This window comes from Thunnus maccoyii, chromosome 17 (genome assembly GCF_910596095.1).
Source record: "Thunnus maccoyii chromosome 17, fThuMac1.1, whole genome shotgun sequence".
NCBI lineage: Eukaryota > Metazoa > Chordata > Actinopteri > Scombriformes > Scombridae > Thunnus > Thunnus maccoyii.
In genome coordinates, this window is record NC_056549.1 from 18,982,271 (window position 1) to 19,004,633 (window position 22,363).

At 41.9% G+C, this 22,363-nt stretch overlaps 1 protein-coding gene across 2 annotated transcripts in view; it reads right to left on the bottom strand.

Moving 5' to 3' along the window:
- The window catches only part of LOC121882695 (pleckstrin homology domain-containing family G member 1), a 76,068-nt gene that overhangs the window by 7,641 nt on the left and 46,064 nt on the right, over window positions 1–22,363 (bottom strand). For both annotated transcript variants that reach the window (XM_042391109.1, XM_042391111.1), the window contains 8 exons: window positions 15,320–15,894; window positions 10,123–10,223; window positions 8,888–8,957; window positions 3,917–3,963; window positions 2,036–2,186; window positions 1,421–1,552; window positions 440–622; window positions 254–349 (listed from right to left, as the gene is read on the bottom strand). In XM_042391109.1, coding sequence (XP_042247043.1) covers window positions 254–349; window positions 440–622; window positions 1,421–1,552; window positions 2,036–2,186; window positions 3,917–3,963; window positions 8,888–8,957; window positions 10,123–10,223; window positions 15,320–15,894 — 1,355 coding nt within the window. The remainder of the gene's footprint in view (window positions 1–253; window positions 350–439; window positions 623–1,420; window positions 1,553–2,035; window positions 2,187–3,916; window positions 3,964–8,887; window positions 8,958–10,122; window positions 10,224–15,319; window positions 15,895–22,363) is intronic.

The window sequence follows — 22,363 nt, forward strand, 5'->3', positions numbered from 1 at the left end:
TCTTTTCTCTTTCAGTGCTTGTCCAAAACACAGTGTTTAGGTAACAACAATGACCGGCATTAACCTCCTAACACTCAACGTGTCTGAGCAACTCGGTGAGGTGAGCTGATGCTCTACAAAACAATCAGACACCTGCAAATAACCGTCACACTTTCTGATTGCTCTCTTGCTCAACTCTGCTGGTAGCTGCACGGTTTAAACCAAACATGTAATTGCATTCACAATGTCTTGGGCTTTTGTTATTGCAATGTACCTGGACTGTGTGCTGTAGTTTGGGATTCTTGTAGTGGAACACACTGAAACTCAGGGGCTCTTTAGGAATAACTTCCACCAGCATCAGGTTACAGCACTGCAAGGGACAGGTAGGAAGTCGCGTTAAAAATACTGTTACAGAGCAGAAAACGGTTGTCGTCTAGTGTCTTAGAGTAGCATGACCGACCAGGATGTGAGCCTTGTATGTGTAGGTTTCTTCTCGTTTCTTGGTGATGAGCAGAAGTTTGTCAAACAGGAAGAGGGTCCTTTCATTCTTGGCTCGCTGCAGACGAAATGTTCCTTCAAGAACCAGCTCTCCATAGCCAATCAGATCGGGGCCCTTCCAGTTGGTCAGCAGGCTCTGGATTTCCTGCAGCGAGCACAGAAAATACAGAGAGTGAGCAAAGTTGAATAAGTTTAAAGATTGTGCAATCACAAAAATATCTTGTGAGAAAAATAAATGCAACAATAGGCCTGGTTTAAGAAAGACTAAAATAAAATACTGAAAAAAGCCATATGCAGAAAATAAATGAAAAAGAGAGGGTGTATATTGTTTAAAGAAAGTGTGAAGGAGGAGGAGAGAGATGTTTTATAATACTAAATAGAGGGAGAGAGTCTAGACAGTGAAACAAAAAGGTCAAGGAAAAATAAAAAGGGTAAAAAGACACAAGACATAAGGAAAATTTAAAAAACACTTGAAAATTTCTATCTGCCCCAATCCTTCCTCCAGACTGTGAACACTTCAACACGCATTGCTGCATTCATCTGAACATTCTGGCTCCCAGCTGATAAAAGAAACAAGCATCCCTTTTATGTGTCCTCCTTATGCAAGGCCATCATTAGCCCAGTGGAAAATGCAGAGACTTGTGTAAGACGTGGAGAGGATCAGAGCCCTGGCTGATTCGAACCTAGAGCTCACATAACTGTTCCGCAGAACAATAAAAGAATTGGCTCCTCGAAAAAGACTTGAAACAGGCCGTGTCTGTTTTAGTTGTAGGAATGATGAGAGACATGGAAAATGTGCAGGATACATCATGGAGGAGTTCACACACTTGGAACAATTTAATGGATTCAGGAGAGGTTTTGAGCAAGTGGGACACTGACAGTCCTAAATAGACTGACATTTTTGCACAATCATTCTTATTTTGTGTGTGTTCATTCGTCGTACCTGCAACCTAACGGCGTGCTCGTGTTTCCTCTTCATGTCATTGATGTGCCAAGCCACTCTCTGCATGGTGTCTATGGCCTCCTGCACAACCTCGTAGGTCTCCGTGTCCTTCTCCATGTGGTTGGCTATCTCCTGCACAGCACATGTAGAGAGGCAGCAACCACAAACCGTTGGAGGTTAGCACTTGCACATAGCCAGACAAACTTGATGCAAGCATGTTCACATGCAAAGGGATACATGTTTACATACACCCATGTGTGTTTCTGCAAATAAACACACATTCCTACATACACTGTGGTGAAAGCTATGAATTTACAGGCACGGGAACATGCATACTGGGCGCCATATGTTTAAACATTTGCCTTCTCCAATGGAGATTGTCACTGGGAACTGAGTCAGAAATGCTGCTATTTAATCATACACATTCATTTGCAGTGGTATAGATTAAGAAAATAACAATAAAAAATTCCTTTTTTTTGTTTGTGTGCCATTGAGAGTGTATGTGCTGTGCACTTGCAAGTTGTTGCCTGCGCTTGCATTTCTTTGGGTGAAGAATAATTGTTTGTGCGTGTGTGTAAGTGTGCGTTAAGCGAAAGAGACAACAGACAGACGTACATGCAGCAGTAGATGGTACTTGAGGATCCTCTGCACTGGCTTGAGCAGGTAGGAGCCTAGGGGCAAGGAGTGACTCAGAGATTCCTGGCGCTCGCGGAAAAACTTGGCCAACGCCTTGTTCCTCATGCACTCTGTTAGCACAGCCACCGACCTGGGGAGACAAAACAAGGTGAATAAGATATCAAGGATGTGTAGTAAACCATAATTTGACAGCAATGACAAATGAGAGCTGTAATGTATGCATTGACAGAGATTACTAAATAAGGAAATGTTCTCCCTTTGGCCTGGGCAGTAATTTGAATCATTGTTATCAACTTTCAGTGGCATTGTATATGATCATGTTTTGTTGTAATTTCACAAAATTATGTTGTTTAAACGAATGATCCAATCATAAATGTACTTAAAATAACAACATGAGCTGGTAAAGAGATCTGTTTACATGTATTGAGCAACAGTGGAGCACAGTTAATTGCACTGAACATCAATTTGATTTTATATAATAAAACCATCTGAAAGACCAGGAAAGGAGTTTTTGCATTGGCGCATGATGATTGTTTGAGATCCCATCCAACTCTCAATATCATCCCAATATCACGCTGAATATGTGACTCTTCCATAATGATCTAAAGCAACATAAGAAAGATGTTTGGTGCATCTTCTACTAAAACGGCAGCACTGTACAACCCTGTAAACCCCAAATTTACATGTCAGTGGAGCTAGTTTTCTGTGACCTACTGGGGAATAAAGAACCTTTTTAACCAACAAGTGGAGGCTGCATGTGTGTGTGTGTGTGTGTGTGTGCACAGTGGAAAATGACAGAGAAAGACATTTGTGACTTGCCCCAAACTTGTCTCTTTCTTTTGTGTGCGTGTGTGCGTGTGTGTGTGTGTGTGTGTGTGTGTGTGTGTGTGTGTGTGCGTGCACGCATGCATGTTCATGTCTGTATGTCTAAATTCCAGTGCAGCTCCACACAGGCCTCGCATTGTTCTGGAGGAAACCCGACCTTAGAGCTCAGCATGACCGAGATACATCTGCAGCCTGTGTGTGTGTGCGTGTGTCTATGTGCGAGTGTCTCCCATGTGTGAGCGTGTGTGTGTGTGTGTGTGTGTGTGTGTGTTTGTCTGTCATGTGTGACCTTGGTTTGGGTCACCAGCTGTGGTGTGGATGTGGGAGAAGGTCTATTTCAAACAGCTGACAATAGCCCCTTCAGACACACGCACACACACACACACTGTCTCCCTCTCACACACGCGCACACAATCAGCATTCAATTAGTCATCATTAGCTTGTAAATAGTGTCATGCCCACGTGCCTTATCGTACACTGGGGAGGAACAATGGTAAGCCAGAGAAGAGGGTGTGTTTGGTAGGTGCAGTGTATCTTGGCATGAAGAAGAGCCTCACGTTTCAGCCCATTCGATCACACAGTATACGTCCCATAGGACCACACTCACACAAAGCAGAATAAAACATTAACAGCGTTAGGTATGATAAGGTGACAACTATAATATCCCATCTGTCAGTGTGTGAGCTGTAACTCTGTCAATAAGCAGCAAATAAAAGAACGAAAGAAAAAAAATGGAGCAAGAGGGAGGGGAGGAGAGAGGTAGAGAGACCCTGAGGCACAACCGCCAGTAGACACTTTGACTCCTGCTGAGGTTGCTTCTATAGAACGTGTCAGTTTGTCAGGGAGGGTAAAAAGGGTAACGCATTGATCGACATACACAATGGAGTTATGTGAGACGCTGGGAAGAAGGTATATGGAGATGAGATCATGATAGGACGACAATGACGACGGGAGGATTTTGTACAGTAGACTCACTGTCTCGTATACAGAAATAGGGACAAACACACACAAAGAGACAGACAGTAACTGACTTACCGTGGGTAGTTCGTGCAGTACTGGGTGTAAATGTGGAATTCTTCACTCTGGGGAGAAAAAAAAGAAGACAAATGAGTTGACACATTTATGTAACAGGAAACAATTAAAGGAGTAACTGAAGAGTTACAACTTGTGAAGAGAAGAAAAAGAGCGACATGGAGTGATGTCATGTAATGATTGTGAGCATTTGGGAGTCTTAGCAGGTACATTCAAGGATGTAGCAGTTAATTTGACCCCAATTTGAATAAAAAGTCATGCATTCACATACTTTAATATGCAGTAATTATTTGTGATGCATTTTAGCAAACTAACAATTTGAGGGGAAAAAGCAAAAAGGTGCATCCTTGATGATATTTTTTATTGATTTTTGGTGGTTTTGGTCCAATATAATTACAGTAACACTAATTAGAGGTCTATACCAGTATGTTTACACATTGTAACTCTGTAACTACAAATCACAAACTTTATATTTGGATTACACCGACAAAGCAAGTTTCAAAAGCCTCCTGCAGAAATTTTATATCATTCATAAATGATTTGAAACCAATGAATGCCTGGAACAGTATAAAAATGTGTTTTTATTGTTTGCAAAATGAGTACCTGTAAAGTAAAATATACTTGCCATGTCATAAATGAACATAGTAACCCACTAGTGTGTCCTTTAAAAAGGTCAAGATTTATCCGCCTTACCGCCTGTTCATCACTGCTCATACTGTATCTGCAGCTGTTCATTGCAGTGTAGATGACTGGTCAACTGTGTCATGTTTACAGCTCTACACACTCTGAGCCCACAGACAAGGCGTCCTCTCTCCTCCACTCACTGCTACTAATTGAAAGTCAACCCTGTAGCTTATGATTAGCCTGCGTCCTGGCTTTTAAGTCTCTGTTTATCCCGACAGCCCTGAGAGCACGGATTAAATATCCCCTCGTACTTCATTGCCGCCCCTTTAATTGAGACTTTGCCCACCTTGCATGCCTCTCTGAACATCAAAGACATCAGAGATGGCATGACTTATCAAAGCCGGGATGAACCTCTTTCTCTTTCCTCTGAGAAACTTCCTTTGCTCTCAAAACTGTGTCTTGATTTCTATTTCTGCAACACATTTTTCATGCCATCTTCTCATTCTATGCATATTCTTCTAATTTTCTCCTCTTTCATAATCTTGCATTCCTTCTCTCTCCCTCTCATGTCGCTCGCTTGCAGGCCTCAAGATGAACCCCTTGTTGTTGCATAACGTGACAGTCTAATTGAAATCTATTTCTGTCCATAAACACAAACGGGGGTCGCAGGATGCGGACAGCTATCAGGAAGCCCCATCATAAACACGCAGGGCAGACGATAGAAGTCTGTCCTGGTTCATAATGTACAAACACACACAGACATGCAGCACTGTGGACGTCCTACATGGGACTCATAGTAAACTTAGAGTATAGACTGGATGTGTGTGAATGTTATGTTGCTGAATGTAAATATAGATTTCTATTCAAACCGCCTCAGCAAACAATTGCACCTACCTATGCAGACACAAACAGTGCATCCCACTGAAATGTGCAGCACAAACGAGGAGAACACACGCACGCACACACACACACACACAGGCTCTCATGATTTGTTAGCCTGAGGTGCTCTGTGGGAACCGTTCTAAATTGAAGAGCAGAGCTCTCCTCCTCGTCTCCAGCAGTCTGCCGCCACAGACCAGGCCTAAACACAACCAGATGTGCCACCATCGATTTCTGATGACACACACTAACACACACTCTTAATATTTCTTCGCTCCGTGAACACAAGACCACAAGATACATAAACGCTTCTATGGAATACAAATTTGTGCAGAGCATGCATGTGGGCACATGCAGACACGACACACTGACATGGAAACACACACACACACACACACGTCTGCACACTCTCTTTGAACCGAACCAGGAAACCAGCAGACCCTGAAATAACCCAGATCTATAATATACTTCCCTTTCAGAAATATATGCAAGCTATACTAAAATCATATAATCACTATATCCAAATGCTGCATGATGAAGATCAAAAATATCCTTCTCAAGAGTATCAAGATACAAACTACATGAAATATTTCTACTTTTTTTGAGCTGTGACCACCGACTGAAATATCTAGGTGCAGCAGCGCCTGCTCATCATTTTAATGACGAAGTAATAAAGTAGCAGATTATGTTTTTATACTAATTTGTCAAGACCGAACTGCTCACAGTGAGTCATCAGATGAGCCCTGAACCCGATAGATCACTGGGGGCGAAAAAAAATCCTTCATATCTTGTAATTGTGTTCTCTGCACTTCAGTCAGCATGTCGCAACTCATAAAACGCTCTACAGGCTCACTCAACACGTTGCACAGTTAGGATTTAGTCGAACAGAGAGGAACATGGGGATAGGTAGCCAATTATCTGAGAGAGAGGCAGAGATTTACAACTAGATTTGTCTCTTCTCCAAACATCGAGCTGGGTTGTGATTCTTGGCTGCGGAGACTAGAAAAGTATTATCTCTCTGTGTTTGTGTGTGCAGGTGTGTGTGCACATTTCACAGCAGATAGTGAAAAGGAGGTTTTGTGGTTTTTCTGGGTTCTTCTTAGCAACCATGACTAACTTTCAGTAATACAGAAGAACTCAGGTTACTATTCTGGTTACAACCCTATTACCAGAAGTCAGCCTGTCAAATGATCGGGTCACACATGCATACACACACACACACACACACAAACACGCCCGCTCACACACGGAAGTTAGTCCTTGGATGTCTCAATGCTAAAGGGCGTGATGGTCAGCCGTGACTAAATGTTTCCAGGAGGAGGTCTGGCTCATGACCCAGCACTCGTATGACTGTATTAAACGCACTCTATGACAAATCTATACAAGACAGGCCTAAACACACAGACCCTTAACACACTTGTACACACACTCACACGCATTGAAAAAAAAATTCGGGCAGAAAAATCAAGAGCAATCTTTCACCATCAACAGCTATGTAGATGTCAAAAATCTGAGCTACTTTTGAATATGATACGGATAAGAATATACTATAAAGGAATGTAATGAACCATCTAGGGAAACATGATTGTCAAAACAATCTCATCACAAGGTCCATTAGTAGCTGTCCATTAGAGCGTTTGATCTACAGACTTTATGGTTTGATCGTATCACACAGTCTGCCTTCCTTTTCCAATGAGATTCACTCATTTCTCACAGAACTGTTAATGCTCAGATTTCTGTTTTTTATCTGAGCATTTGAAGGACTCATCGTGCTGAACAAGGTCAAGACATTTAAAAATTCAGAACATGTACATTTCCATGACAGCTTCATTTGCTTAGGAAGATTGCGTAATATGATCAAAAACTCCAACGTACAGCTACTAATAGACCTTGAAGTGAGACTATTTTGTAAACTGCTCTTTTCAAGGAGGAGAATAAACCTTCAATCTCGGTGGAAACATGATGTCTTCATAGGTTGTGTAAAAGTGATTTGGTCAATTCTCTATGGATTAAAATGCATACTCAGGCTAAATTTGACAAAACAGTCAGATTTACAATGATGACAGATTATGATTTTTTTGATTAAATCGCGGCCACATTAAACATACAACAGTTAAATACGGTGCAGGGATTTCAGGTGCTAAGTGGGAAGCATCTTAATATACTAACTCATGACTGCAGCTTAAGTGTATTTATGTATTTTGACAAACTGTTTTTCTATTAATCCAACTAACTTCACAAACAGTGAACGTTTGTGTGTTTTGGAAAATTGTTACAGCAAGAAGAATGGCAGTAAAAAGTGATTCTATGCAGGTTGCTGTGAAACACACAGGTATGTGTGTGCTGGGCAGGACTTGTCGGCAGCAAGTCCGGAGCTTGTTACCGCTCCTCCAGTAAAAAATTTGGAATAGTTTCAATGTGTTTTTAAATGGACATCTGCAGTATGAGTACCAGTCCCATGAGAGAGAATTTATCAGAAGCATGAGGCTCCAGGCGAGATGTGATCGGAACCTAAGGAGGCAGAGTTTTACTTTCAGATGGCTCTAAGCTGCAGAATACCTGTCAACAACAACATAAAAAAATGCAGATTAGCTCAAGTAAAAGGTGGATCAAGATCACCAAACTGCTTCTTTTCTGTGCAATTTTCTGTTAACACTTTTTTTTTTTCTCCTAACAGTAACATTAATCAGACGGTTACAAGATGTCAACATGTCGGTTTGTTTATGGATCTCACTTAATTACGTGGTGCTGTGGGCTGCAATAAAAGTGGTTTGTAACGACAACATCTGCTGTATTTCGAGAGTCTGTGACGCAGAATGAGACTTGTTTTCTCATACACGGTCAGGACAGTTGCTCTGTGGTATCGGGTGTAATTGCAGTAGGGTCGGGAGGGAATGTAAAGTGTTTTAGAGGAAGTGCTGGAATGCGGCGCATTATCATGGGACATAATCGTGCAATCGTGTTATGGGGCATGGACAGTAGAGGAATAAAAGCTGAGACGCACAGACAGTGGGAGCAGTGTTACTCTGAGCAAAGTTGCTGAGTCCGGTTTTTTCTTGATCACAATTATCACCCTCCTGCTTCTCCAGTAAAAAAGGTGATTACATACTTGGACGGTGCTTAAAATTCCTCCTTCTTCCCTGCCCTCCTGCTGCACTTAAAACTGACATTCCCACCACCTAAATAATGTTACTCTCTTCACTATATTTAATTGACTTTCTGCAGCGTCATGAGATTTTTTTTTTTTTTTTTTTTTTTTTTTTTAGGAACTTAACTCTAATATTAGCACGTTGTCTGTTTCTTATTTTCTGCCCAAAGTGTGCCTGTGTGTGCATGTGAGTCTGAACCAGCTGTTTGGACAGGTTTCAACAAGCCAGATAGGAGTGTGTGTGTATGCAAAGGAGACAGACAAGAGGGGGGAAGAAGGTGGGGGGGGAGTGGGGGAGTGGAAAGGGAGGTGAACAGCTTTACCTTGGATACGAAGCACTCGGCGATGGCCACAGGGTCGGCGTTACACTTCTCGAGGTCGTGAAGCAAGTCCCTGAGACAAAGAAATCAGCATTTGATGTTAAAATGTGCACCCATTATTTCCTACTTCTTTAAACACACACAAGTGTAAACTTATTCTTTTTCATCCATCAATCACACAGACACATGAACATTAAAAAAAAACTCTCACAGGATTCATTGTCCCAAACAATTGTAGTGAATTTCAGGAGCAAGAGTCACCCTGGATACAGAAATTAGGTCTTAGGGCGCTTGCCTCTGAACAAATGAGAAACTTCCATGAATTCAAACAGGCAACTCCTGTGTATAGATGTGTGTGTGTGTGGAGAAAAAAAGAAGGTCACTGGTGAAGTTATTGTTTCATGGCTAAAGCATGAGGTCATCGTGACCGCCTTAAAACTGCTTTTATGCTTCCTTTTTACTGGCCAGTTTGTCTACGCACGGCAGCTGATAAATGAATAGGTGGAAGAAAATGTTTGTGTCTCCAGACCACCATGGCTGACACTCAACTAGCCATCTTGTCTGAATAAGCAACACACACATACACACACACACACATACACATAGTTTAAAGCGGTGCCGGAGGAGACAAATATGCAGACAGGGATTGATTACACACACACACACACACACACACACACACACACACACCTGACTGCCACAACAACGCCCTTCCCAGGAATCAACAGGTGGCTCAGCCCCAGTTTCACTACGAGCAGGACATTGTTTGTTAAGCCTCACAGACACAAGAGAATATTTCTGTTTAGAGCTGCAGAGCTGTTTTTCAAAATCTTCTCGACCAAGTCCAAGTCGAGTCTCGTGTCAGTCGTGACAAGTGTAAGTCAAGTTTGGAGTCTTGTCAAAGTCACATTTCCGGTTCTTGAGAAGTCCTCGAAAACAAGTCTTCAAACACAAAATGCTGACCATTAGAATAACACCGCGTTGGAACATTTTGTTTTCAAAGCTGTGTAAATAATAGCTGAGTGCTTTGAATGAAGCCTATCATCAAATATTCAAGTTATGTCGTTATGCAAGACCTGTCTGTCGCTGTCTGATTGAAAAATGTCAGTCGTGAATGTCTTTAGGGAGTCTCATATAAGTCAACACGGTAGTCAAATTTCAAGTCTATTTTTGTGACTTAAATCTGTCACAGTCCAAAGTGAAAGTCTCGAGTGTGCACTTCTGTGTGTGTTTTGTACCTGTTGAAGTGGAAGATGTCCTGGATGTTGCCAAATAGAGAGCCTTTATCCTCAGAGCTCAAGGCCAGTCGAGACTGGTTAGTGATACACTGCAAGTAGTCCTGCAGAGAGAAAGAGAGAGAGAGAGGGAGAGAAAGAACATTCATGAGAGAGGAACTACTATACAGGGTTGACGTCTTGATTGGCACCAGCCTTGGCGCACACACACACACACACACTCGGACCACTATCACACTCCTCACAGAATTCACCCTGGTATCTCACAAAGCTCTGTTCACCTTTGCTCCACTTGACTTGACTTTGCACCACTCACAGTGTCCAAACATAATTAAGCTCTGTGAGTGATCTGTTTACGTGTGAGAATTTCCACATCCTGTCAACTGCTTAAGTAGCTTTTCCTTTATTTAAGGAGTCATGGAAATAAATCACAACATGTATAATTTAGGGCTTTCAGAAAGGTGGTTTTGGAGAATTCTGTCCAACGAACCAAAGATGACGAGATAAAAGGGTCACAGGACAAGTTTTTTGAGGTTTACTCATCAATAAATTGACTACGATATAAGCTACAGTCTTGAAAGTTAATCAACCAGCTGTCCATGAGCTTGAATCTGTTCAGTCACTTACTCACCTACTGCATAGAGGAAAATATCATCTTTCATTATCAAACACTTTTATCTAATTATCTTTTATTTACTTTTTTTTGCTTGTAATTATGTACAAAATGTTTTACAGGTTATTGCATTTCTGTCCTGTAAATTCTACATGAGATGAATACTACATTATAATAGAGTGGACATGCATGAAAAATATAATTTCACTCATCATTTGTCAGAACCTCCATGACAACTGTTGTATGCACAGAAGCATTTTTAAGAAATAAAGCACAAACTAAAACATTCTGGTCATTTATCTTCTCATCTGATTTCAAGAGAGACAGATTAAAATTCTTAATATGCTTTAGAAAACAACTTTACTGTAAAACCCTGGTGTAACAGTAAATAATGACCATCCGTCTACGTAATGCACTGCTTAATACTTGCTTCAGTGTTTTCTTGCAGCTTGATAAGTCAGTAAAACAACACAATACTGGGAAACACAGGTTTAACACGGGTCCTTGTTGGAAAACAGGTAGTCAGGAAGACTTAACTCTCTGTCTCTTATCACGGCTTCCATCGCTGTCGTTAGTGAAGACTTGCTGATACGACTCTGTGTGATTAAACACCAGCCTCGGCTCTCAGTATGCCCCGCAGAAAGAAAGTGAGAGGTGGAGAAAGACAGACGGGAAGGTCTCCCAGTAGCAGAGGCACTAATGATTATTAAGTGTAAAATTCTCTTTTGCAAGCATGTTTATTCTCTTTGTGTCAATCAGCACGACTGATTGTTTTTGAGAGATCAAAAAAGTAGTACATCTTCTGCTGTAGGCTGTTTTTTTTTTTTTGCACTTCATTCCAGTTGGTTACCTATGTTTTGTCATTATTGAATTTTATACTGTTTGTACTCTATAGCCTGTAATTGCAGTTGGAGTCCATACAACTCTAAATCTGAATCAGACAACATACAGGAGACAGAAAAGTCCACGTCTGACTCTCTGCTCCTTACAACTCTGCGTCTCTTGCTCGTCGGTCTCACTGACAGATGGGTGAAGCGCTGATAGTATCTGTTCCTCCAGGCAAATAAAAATTGCCAACATTAGTCCAACCACACAACACAGTTACACAAGAAGAACACTTATGTAGACGCACACACACACACTAAACCATCCATGCAGCTGTATTCAAACATGAAACTACAGGCGGATATGGAATAGGGGCTCAGGAGGAGGAAGCATGCTGGTGGCGGCACCATTACAGTTTACCAATGCACCATTACACACTAGACCACAGTCTGCAACTGGGCAGGACAGACATTACAACATTGAGAAAAGAACCAGGTTGCCCTAAACATGTACAAACACACATCCACTGCTCATTTCATCACAAACAACACTATTTTTTTTATGAGTGTTTTTAAACGAGCCCAAAAAGAAGAAGTCTGTTTGCTTAATTTGAGTCTGCTGCTGTGGTTTCCGTTCCTGGTAATGATTTTACTCATTATTGTGAGTAAATTATGAGTAAAATATAACGTGCCTCAGCCTGGGCAGCAGTCCATTAAAATGTGTTTGGTTAGGCAAAAGGAGGGATATAGAAATAGAAAGAGTGCAATCTTAACTAAGAGGACAGAGGCATTAATTCACTATGCAGTAAGTGAGAGTTTTAAGTTTAAACAAGAGCTTTAAGGCAAGATTTTGGTTTGAGGATTTGAGTTGAAGAATAATAATGGAAATCCCGCTCACGGGCAGGTTGGCGGTTATGTTTGGGAGGTCATGTCACGGGGTCATGTTTAGATTTTGTTGAATATCGGAGGTAATGTGTAAGGTGATGCTTTATTAGCCACGGGGTCACGGATCTGACCCGGCTTGACCCGTTTCACTCGTCACACTCACAGTTAAAGCCTGACTGAGCTCAACAATAGGCAGCGTTCAGTTAGACACGCACACACACACACAAACACACAAACACACACCTCTCAAGGTACACTCCCTGCTAAGCATCAGACATAACATGTACAAACTTGATACTTTCTCGTGTTAACCATTAACCTCCTTCGAGTACACACCAAACACGTCCCTCACTCTACACCGCAGTAGGAAGTCGTTCCTCTAGACAATGCTGAGTGTAAACATCCAAATCTCATTACTTTTGAGTATTTCTGCAGGCCAACTGATGCTCTCAGCTTATTTCCAAATTCCTGGCCAACTCCAAATGGCCTGGAAAAAGGAGGCGGGGGGGGAAGCAAGATCAGAGCTTTGTCTTTGAGATTGTTTGCGGATGATGGATTGGCCTCATTTACACTCGCTTATCGAGCAAAGTAGCGGTGATCACGCAGAGCTAATAAAAACACCGCACAACATTCACACATAGAAACGCATTCGATCTTGCAAACACTGACAGACTACATGAAACTTACACATGTAAGTAATCTAAATACACACGTACGGTTCACACACACAGGCGAGGTATGAGTTTGTGTCGACCAGCACGTCACACCGCCGCTGACAGATGAAACACAGGTGAGCCCGGGAGAGTCTGGGTAAATATTTGTGTTGAGGCTGTCACACCCTCTTCCCTTGCAGGAAGCAGCATGGGCAAAGGGATTATGGAAAAGGGAGGTTGCGGGACCAGCTCACACAGGACAGTGCTGATAATAGATGTTGTGCATGTAGTGTCCAACAGCTGGAGTTTACTCCTCAGAATAGGTAAACTGTCACGTTAAAAGCTCTATTCACACAGATACAATCAGTGCAATCCATCCTCCGTGCACTGACTGGAACTGTCATTAAAGGGGTGAAGAAAGGCTAAATGCATGTGTCTTTTCCCAAGAAGACTTGGCAGTCCTGCCATGTAAGTGTGGTCGTCCACGACTGGGTGGTCTGCTTCACTAATGTGGTGGTCTGCAGAGTACAGGCGGTAGAGGGTTATTAAGTGCAGTGTCTAAGCTCTGTTCAGTGTTTTCCTAACCTACTTTAGACATTGTTATCTCGGAGCTAAATCCCTCTTCCTACCTTCCTCTCTCTCTATCCCTTTTCCTCACCTCCTGCGAGGGAGCAAAGGAAGGAGAACAGGAGAGGGTGGGACATCGATCAGGAGTGACAGGCCAAACCACAAAAACTAAACCTCGCTCCCCCTGCTTATCCCGTCTCTTGGGGAATATGAGTTTCCTGTTTTCTTTTGACAACAGTTATTCTCCTTATGAACCTTTCTAACTCCAAGGAACAGACACATACAATCTACAAACACTCACACTGGCCCATGAACTGACAGCCTAGAGTATGAGAGAAAGCATTGCTAAGAAGGGAGATATGTTAAAAGGTGGGCAAAGCTCCGATACATGCACAAAAACTGAAAAGCTCATGCAAAAATGCAAAATGCAAAATATTCCACACAAACATTTTGTCATTTCACAACGCAATCAATTTAAATTAAGCTGCAGAATGCAAAACATGCATCACATCTGCACTGCACATTTTTACAGTTTCTCAGAGAAACAAAGAGGAGGGAAAGAGAAAGGAGAGCAACCTTTGATACAAACCACTACACCCAGTCCTAAACAAAGCCACTAAAGCGCTGACTAGAGGCAATGTGTATCCTTTCAGTTCAAAGCCAACCTCAAAAAAAGAGTCTATTTGTCTGAGTGTGTGTGCATACAGTATGTGTGTGTGCTTACATGCGTGTGCATGCGCACGTCTGAAGTTTTGAATGTGTGCCTTTGCCAGCTGCACAAAGGCACCGGTGTCGTGTAACTCGACCAAACCCTGCCTGCAAGCGCAGGTGACCTTATTGTATTGAAGGTTCCCAGCAGGCAACAAACCGTGTGTGTCACGTGTGTGAGGAAAACCACAAAGACCAAAAGGATGTTTGTTATCTGGTGATTTAAAGCCTTGTATTCCTGAAAAGGCCAAGGTCAAGCAGTTGCAGGACTGAAACACATTTATGGCATCCCACTGCTGCCGCTTGGACCTCAACTGGATCAGCTGGTGCTCATGAAGATTTTTTGGAAACTTTTTATTTTTTTTTGCCTGAGCAAGATGGGACCTTTGAAAAGTTTAAAACCATTTTCTCCCACTCTAATTTCTGTCTCTATTTATTGATTTAAAAGTGGGGTTCTGTTAGGGTCAGCACTCCCCACTAAGATAAATCTTAGGGGTTGTGAGATGATTAATGGGATGAGAAATCAGAAAAAAAAACATATTACTGGAATGAAAATTTCTGTTTATTGTCTCAGACTCGTTTTGGTTTAAAGGGTCACAAGCTGAAAGGCCGGGAACCACTGATGTTTAAAACCTTACACCCAAAAGTAAAGTAAACAAATCCTCCAGATAAGAAGATTCTTCAGAAAATAATCACGATTACTCCTCCTCATCATCATCATTTACTTTCACACAAACGGCCCGAATGAAAGTTGAGACGTCATAGTTGGAACTAATATAGTTCACAAAAGCACAAATTTGTTCAAGGCCTTACTCAACATTTGATGTCCTGCCAAATGTGCTAATGTTCCTTTGAAGTCCTGACCATATGTAGGATCCTTCTGCTCTCAATTTCTGACACAGGTTGTGTTCAGTAACTAAGTCATATTATTATGGATTTTTGCTGCTTACCTCTACAATGCTTCGCAGGTCCTGGACGTAGGTTCTCTCTGTGTCCAGTATCTCCTGCACCACCCTGTCCACATACGTCCTGGGTCCCTGTACCTGACCCGTCCGCTCTCCTCCTCTGTCCAGGCTCAGCTCAGGCTCTGAATGTTCTGTCGGAGTCTGTCCACTGCTCTGCCTCCCGGGCCCCCTCTCTGTGTCCATCCCTCTGTCATTTCTGTCATCTTCCTCTCCACATCCCAGCTGGCGGGCCGGAACCAGCTCCAACCGAATCGCCCCGGAGTCCTGGTCTGAGGTGACCGGGTTACAGTGAGGGGCGGGGACGAGGGTGGAGCGGCTGCCCAGCGAGCAGTGACTGTCCCGGGAGGAGGCGGAGGAGGAGGTGGAACTGTAGCTGATGGGCCTTTCGGCGCTGTCGGGGGAGGAGTCCATGCTGTGGGCGGAGCAGTAGCGCGAGGAGGCGTGGCGGAAGGCAGGGTTGCGGAGGCAGCGGACCGGTATGTCAACGGAGCTCAGGACTGAGCCGGAGTCCGGGACTTCAGGAAGAGGAGGCAACGCATCAGGCAGGTAGTTATAATCGTCTAGAGAGAAAAATGAGAAAGACAGAGATTTCTGTTAATTGATTTTGTCTCATATATGTAACCGGGTGGGAAAATGCAACTGTAATTATTAACACCACCAGATGGCGAGGTCTCAATTGGGGTACCCATGTGAGCACAAAGGATATTGGGAAACAGTTTTCAGAAAGACCCAGTAAGGGGGAAAGCCATCTTATTTTACCGCGACATGGACATGCAATGTTTTTCCAGGTATTATGGGCTGTTTTTGAAGGCAAATATCTTGTAAGTTGTAACTATTGGCACAAAATATCAAGTGATAATCATTTAAAAGTAATGGATACCTACACATCCTGAAATGTTGTACACTAATGTGACTACACATATGTCAGTAATCTTTTATTGATCATCTAACATCATCAAGCAAGGCACCATACCGACCAATGAAATTCACTGTTAACCATACAAACACTGAAATAAAGGAAAAAATGATTGATGCCATACAAAAGTACCAACTTTAAAAGTTGTACAATCCTGTCTCTAAGGACCATAAACTGGTCATCCTAGTTTGTATTTCAAAATCTCTCCATCTGTACCAACATGTAGCAACACGCCAACACCGATGCAACCCTTTGACTTGTTGTGACGTACTGCCATTGTTAGTTTAAGTGCCAAAACAAAGTCTCTGCTTATTGCATTTTTAAATATATGGTTGTCATATCAATCATGATGCCATCATGTAATTGCTGTAATCGAGTAAGACCACCGTCTAGACAATCGGCATCTTTAATATATTTAAGTGAAATTGATATGCTAGTGTCTCTAAACTTAAAGCAGTAGATACAATACATGCTGTTGCTGCCCGTCACCGTGATGTTGCTATATTAAAACTCAAAGTTTTAGCTTTATTTGGACTAAAACACCCTCTATTCTGAGATCCTCCATTTGGATGAAGGGAAAAAACATTGTAAAAACTTAATTAACGAGAAAAATCAAATGGCCAAAACTTCAGAAAGAGCAGCAGAGGAGGGATCCCTCTTTTATGACAACATATAATACAAATATAAGTATATAAACTTTAATATTGTACTTTCAGGCAATGTGTAAAATATAACGTTTCTTCTCAAAATGACCTGATGATTTGTTAATGCTCAGAGTTGCAAATGTCACACACAGAGAGCCGTTAAAATTCTAATTAAATTCACACTCCCAACAGGCACCACCCTGTCCTTCCCTCTTTCAAATGAAGTATTAAAGAGATGCACTGTATGTAACTTCTAGCAGTTGCAATACCACTTGCATATTCTGACAGCCTCCATCTGTTTAGCAACCCAATTCCTGACATACCAGCTGACCACAGCCCGACTGACCACCCGCCATATGAGGACCACTAACTCTGACAGATATGTCTCCAGTCCCACCCAATGAAATGATTCACACACAAGGAACCATCAGTTACTACTACACTGTGTGAGAATATACGCACATTAAGAAACTTGTCACTACGTTTTCTAATTTATTTGTGCCCCTCATAACTGTAAGTGTGAGCATTTTAGCAGCAATACAGAGCAAGAGATTTAATGACAAGATTAACTGTGTAATGCTGAGAACACTCCTCTCTGAGGCGATGAATGAAAGCCCTATTTCCACAGAAGACAGGCAGGTTTGTGTGTCTGTGTGTGTGCAGCTACAGGAGTCTATTTGGCGTCAAGCCGGTGCCAAACTGGCTCGCAACCTTCTGTCTGTGGAGAGATCCGTTAAGATATGATTACCAACTCCCAAGGCCCCACAGTCAGGCCAGCTGAAGTGAAACCACACATGCAGCATATCAGACGGAAGCCATCCAAGTTTCCCCCCCGACGTTTTCCAAGGTCTTGCTTCATAGAAAGGCCAGCTTTGACGGGAAGAACAGGGAGCAAATACACACACCAAACAGACAAGCAAAGACTCATACCAACTTGATGGGAGTCTGACACCACTCTTTATCATCAAAGCTCACTATACCGATGACCCCGCAGCTCTGGTGTTGTGGAAACACTGTGATCCAGCTTGCTATAGGACAGCGCTGCTCTCTCGCTGCCAGCAGCACCAGCTCAGCCTAAACCTGTCTCACATCAAAGCATCGGAGATCACAGACTTGTGCTCAAAAACATGAAACGTAAAACTGAGAACAACCTCAAAGAATCCCGGTACATACCCACTCTCTCACCTTTCAAATACATACCTTGGGGGTCTTTTTACTATGGTGACACCTCTATTGAGAACAACAACTTGAGAACAATTGCTTGTTAGACTGCTCTGATATGAGAAGATCACAGGTTTGATTACGGTAAACCACTACTGCATCAATACCGAGTGCAGAAACTGAATCTACATGTTCCTGCTCTGAAACTGCTTGTATCAAAATTCTGATCTTTTGGCCACTTGGAGCCAAAGAACGAAGAAGCAGGAAACAAAACATGTGACCTATTATATTACATATGTGACTATATCACCATGTAGTACTTTCTGACTGAGAGTTGCGAGAGGATCAATACTACTCTCTGTGTTAAGTTTGGAGCTGGATCCAGAGGGCAATTAGCTTGTAGCTTAGCATAAAGATAGAACCAGGGGGACAAAGCTAAGCTAAAACAGAAATGTAAAAGCAACAAATAATGGTTTTATGGGGAGTTACATGCTGCATTCGTCTATATCGCTTTAACCGTAAGTACAAGCAACCAAGATGTACAAAATCACTGATGTCAGCAACCTGATTTAGTTTGGAGTTGGAAATTTTGGGAATTTCTGACAATAGCTCCGAGTTGGTGAACAGAACTGCATAAGTGTCAACAAATCAGTGACACAAAACCCATTTCCATAGCTGAAACATAGACATGAGAGCGGTACAGATCTTTCTCTTTCACTTTAAACTCTCTCCTAATATGCAAACTGAAGTGTTTTGAAATACATCTCTCAAAAAATAACAATGAAGGTAGAGTCTAAAGTGCTGAATCACAGTTTTCTCTAGTTTTAATTTTGCTCCACCGCTGTGCCAAGAAAAGCAGGAAGGAATTGGAGCGTCCAAAACTGAAGTGACATGAAACTGTATTTTCCTCAGACGAGTTTGGAACTGATTCACCGTGCCTGTGTGTGTTTGTGTGTGTGTGTCCACCCAAATGTCTGCGCTCCTGAGCCTGACCCAGTTTTTAACAATTACATATCAGAGAATGAGAAGTAATCTAGTGGTCGAAAACAACACACACACACGTACACACACACACACACACACAAACTAATAGCCTTGGCTTCTTGATAAGCAACACACTGCTTTCAAGTTAATGTACACACAGCACGAAAGGCTATTATTTATATTACACATCATGATATTAATAGGTAACTGATCATTTTCTTTGCTCTTTGACAAATTTATGATATAGCCTTCCTTATCACAGTGGATGATGTATTTAAACTATGGCATGTGTGTGTATGTTTCACACAAAATGCATTAGGTTTATCACTCCACAGATAAGATTGAGTTAATAACTTAATGGTCTTCACACCAACTTGTGAGGCTAGATATGGACGTGCGGAATGTGCACGTGTGCAACCTGCATACACAGACAGACACAAACAAACACAAACATACAAGGAGAGTAAATACAGTGAAACCATGTGTTTCCGTTTGCAGCGAAACACAAACATCAAGAGAGAGAGAGATTGCTCCATCTTGTGTTTGCCCAGCCCCTCCTTCCCACCTTCCAGCTTCATGTTTGGGGCACACCTTGGCTGTTTCCTGGGTGAGTTGGCTCTTGTACACACATAGACAACCTGCACCCCCCTCCTCAACACATACACACACACACACACATACAGAGAGCGAAGATGGCCAGGCTTTAGTTACCTCCTGTCCAGATTATGTTCAACCTGATCCTTGTAAATGATCTCTAATTATGGTCCTAAGAATGCAGGTTGGGACTGTTTCTCCTCTGAGTGTGTGTGTGTGTGTGAGATGTATGTACGTGCATGCAAGGATTAGGATAGTGTGTGAGGACTGTGTTTCCTGCCAGACAAGAGAGTGAGTGAATCAGCCAGTGCCTGCGCAACCTGGCTTCAATCTCTGGCTTTCATTTAACTTGAAAAAGACAAAGAGCTGGGGTGCTTTACTATTCAGCCAAGTTCAATATGTTGAACATCAAGCCCATCCGGAAGGCAAACAGCAAGAACCAGAGGGAACCAGACTGAAGACCAGACAGCCAATACTCACAAAGAGAGCAAAACACTGACAAAACTCTATCAGTCACGTTTTGTTTTACTACAGTCCAGTGTAGTGGTTATTAGAAATGAATGAACACAATTATTCAGCCTGAAATCATTTTTAGATTTAAAAAAATCCATATCACAAAATCTGTGTAGAAATTGGATTTTAAAAGTATCATACTACATCACAAACATTCACATACACTGAAGGAATCTGGCAGATAATCAGCAGCTCGTCTGGATTACATCCACATTTTTCTCTTCACTTTCCATGACTGGAAGCATTTTCAGACTTGTGATCGTCTTGCAACAGGAAAGACGGCAACTTTTGGATATAAAATGTAGTTTGGATCTGCTCCTTTAAAATAAATAAATAAATAAAAAGGTACCTTGTGGAGTAGCGCTATGAAGCAATGTTTTTAGAAGTGTTTTGTTTGTATCATGCACAAGGAAGAGTGACTTGATACACACTCCTCTGGATGGTTTCGCACTATTTCGCTGGTTTGTGGTAGTTGGTCACAGTAATGTACCAAGAAGTGAGCCAACAAAAAGGAAGGAAGAAGCAGACTGCTAGAAAGCAAACTTGGATGTAATTTACAAAAGCAAGAGGCACATGAACTGCCAAATATAATTCCACCATAACTAGTAATGCTAATGAAGATGCTAATTTAGTCTAAGAATGAATAAATACTGATGTCAATCTGGAATGAATGGACCAACAATATGCTACAGTGTGTTTACAGAAGGTACAGTAGAGTCAATGTAGTCAGTTTTCCTCATTAATAAACAATTAAACTATTTAATCTATAAATCTATCCATGATGTCATGCACCACACCAGCCAAGGGCAAACAATTCAAGAGCACGACATGTGCATGACGATTACAACTGAGACTCGACACTGCATAGATGCAGTCAGTCCGACATGTCAACTACCAGTCCAGGTTTAATGACTCATGCTACACTTAACTCGTCCACTTCACTCACACACTTTATGGTCACCTGAAGTGCTCTTTACCCTGGAGTGGTCAGCAAACAGCTGTGAACACCCTCGTCTCTTTACAGCCCTGATGATCCTCGTAAGTAGTTCAAACAGCTCTGTGAGTGCTTCATAATGGGCATGTGAACATCCTACATAGACATTTAAACTATAAACAAGATCAAAATATGTTCAAAGAATGATGTCATATGCAGATGTTGGTTACAAAGCAGCTCCAACCTAGAAATACTGCCTTGCGGTTGCATGCCTCCGCCAGCCAGTCAAGTTGCAGTTTACATCTATGCCTGTTCAGGCTCAAAATATTTGTAGTGAAGACTTTGAAGGAATTTAATTAAAAAGGTATTAAGTGTATTTTCCTTGTATGTGTTCACACGCTTGGTCAATAAAGCTGATTCTGATAGAACACAAAGTTGTAATCATGACAGTAGACAAAGCTTCAGATATGGATGTTGCTTCAAAGAAGCTACAAATTCTAAAACTAAAAAGGTGGGAACCAAGATTAGTGTCACCAATTCAGTATCTGACCAAATATGAAATATGGTCACAATCTCCCCTTCTGTTCCTGGGTTTTGGTGTTGAATCATGGCCAGAAAAGTGTTTTTGCAGAACATTATGATCAATCACGGTGAAGTTGACCTTTGACCTTTTGGATACAAAAATGTCATCCCTTCATCATTTTATCCTATTAGACATTTGTGTGAAATGTTGTCATAATTAGTGTATGAATTCTTGAGTTATGGCCAAAAACACGTTTTGTGAGGTCACAGTGATCTTGACCTTTGACCACCAAAATCTAATCAGTTCATCCTTGGGCCCAAGTGGACGTTTGTGCCAAATTTCAAGAAATTTCCTCAAGGCATTGGTGAAATATCATGTTCACGAGAACGGGACAGACGGATGGACAACTCAAAAACATAAAAAGTCCCCCATGTTTATTTTAAGTTGTGTGTTATCCCTAATCATTGGGTTTAAACAAGAGTAATAGACTGACAATGTGTAGCATTCTGGTTCCAGCAACAAAGCTTACTTGCGACCAGGGAGTATCCCTCAGCAATAAATCTTTGGAAAATATCCATTTGGTTTGGCGAACTCCGACTGCTGAAGGCTCACATTAGCTTTGGCTGAACTTGTAGGACATTTTTGCACAGAGTGAGGACCGTGTCATGAAAGAGAGGGAATAGTTTGCAGGATGGAGAAGAGGAATTATTACAGCAACCAGTACTCTGCCACGCAGTCAATGCATGCGATTCTATTTATG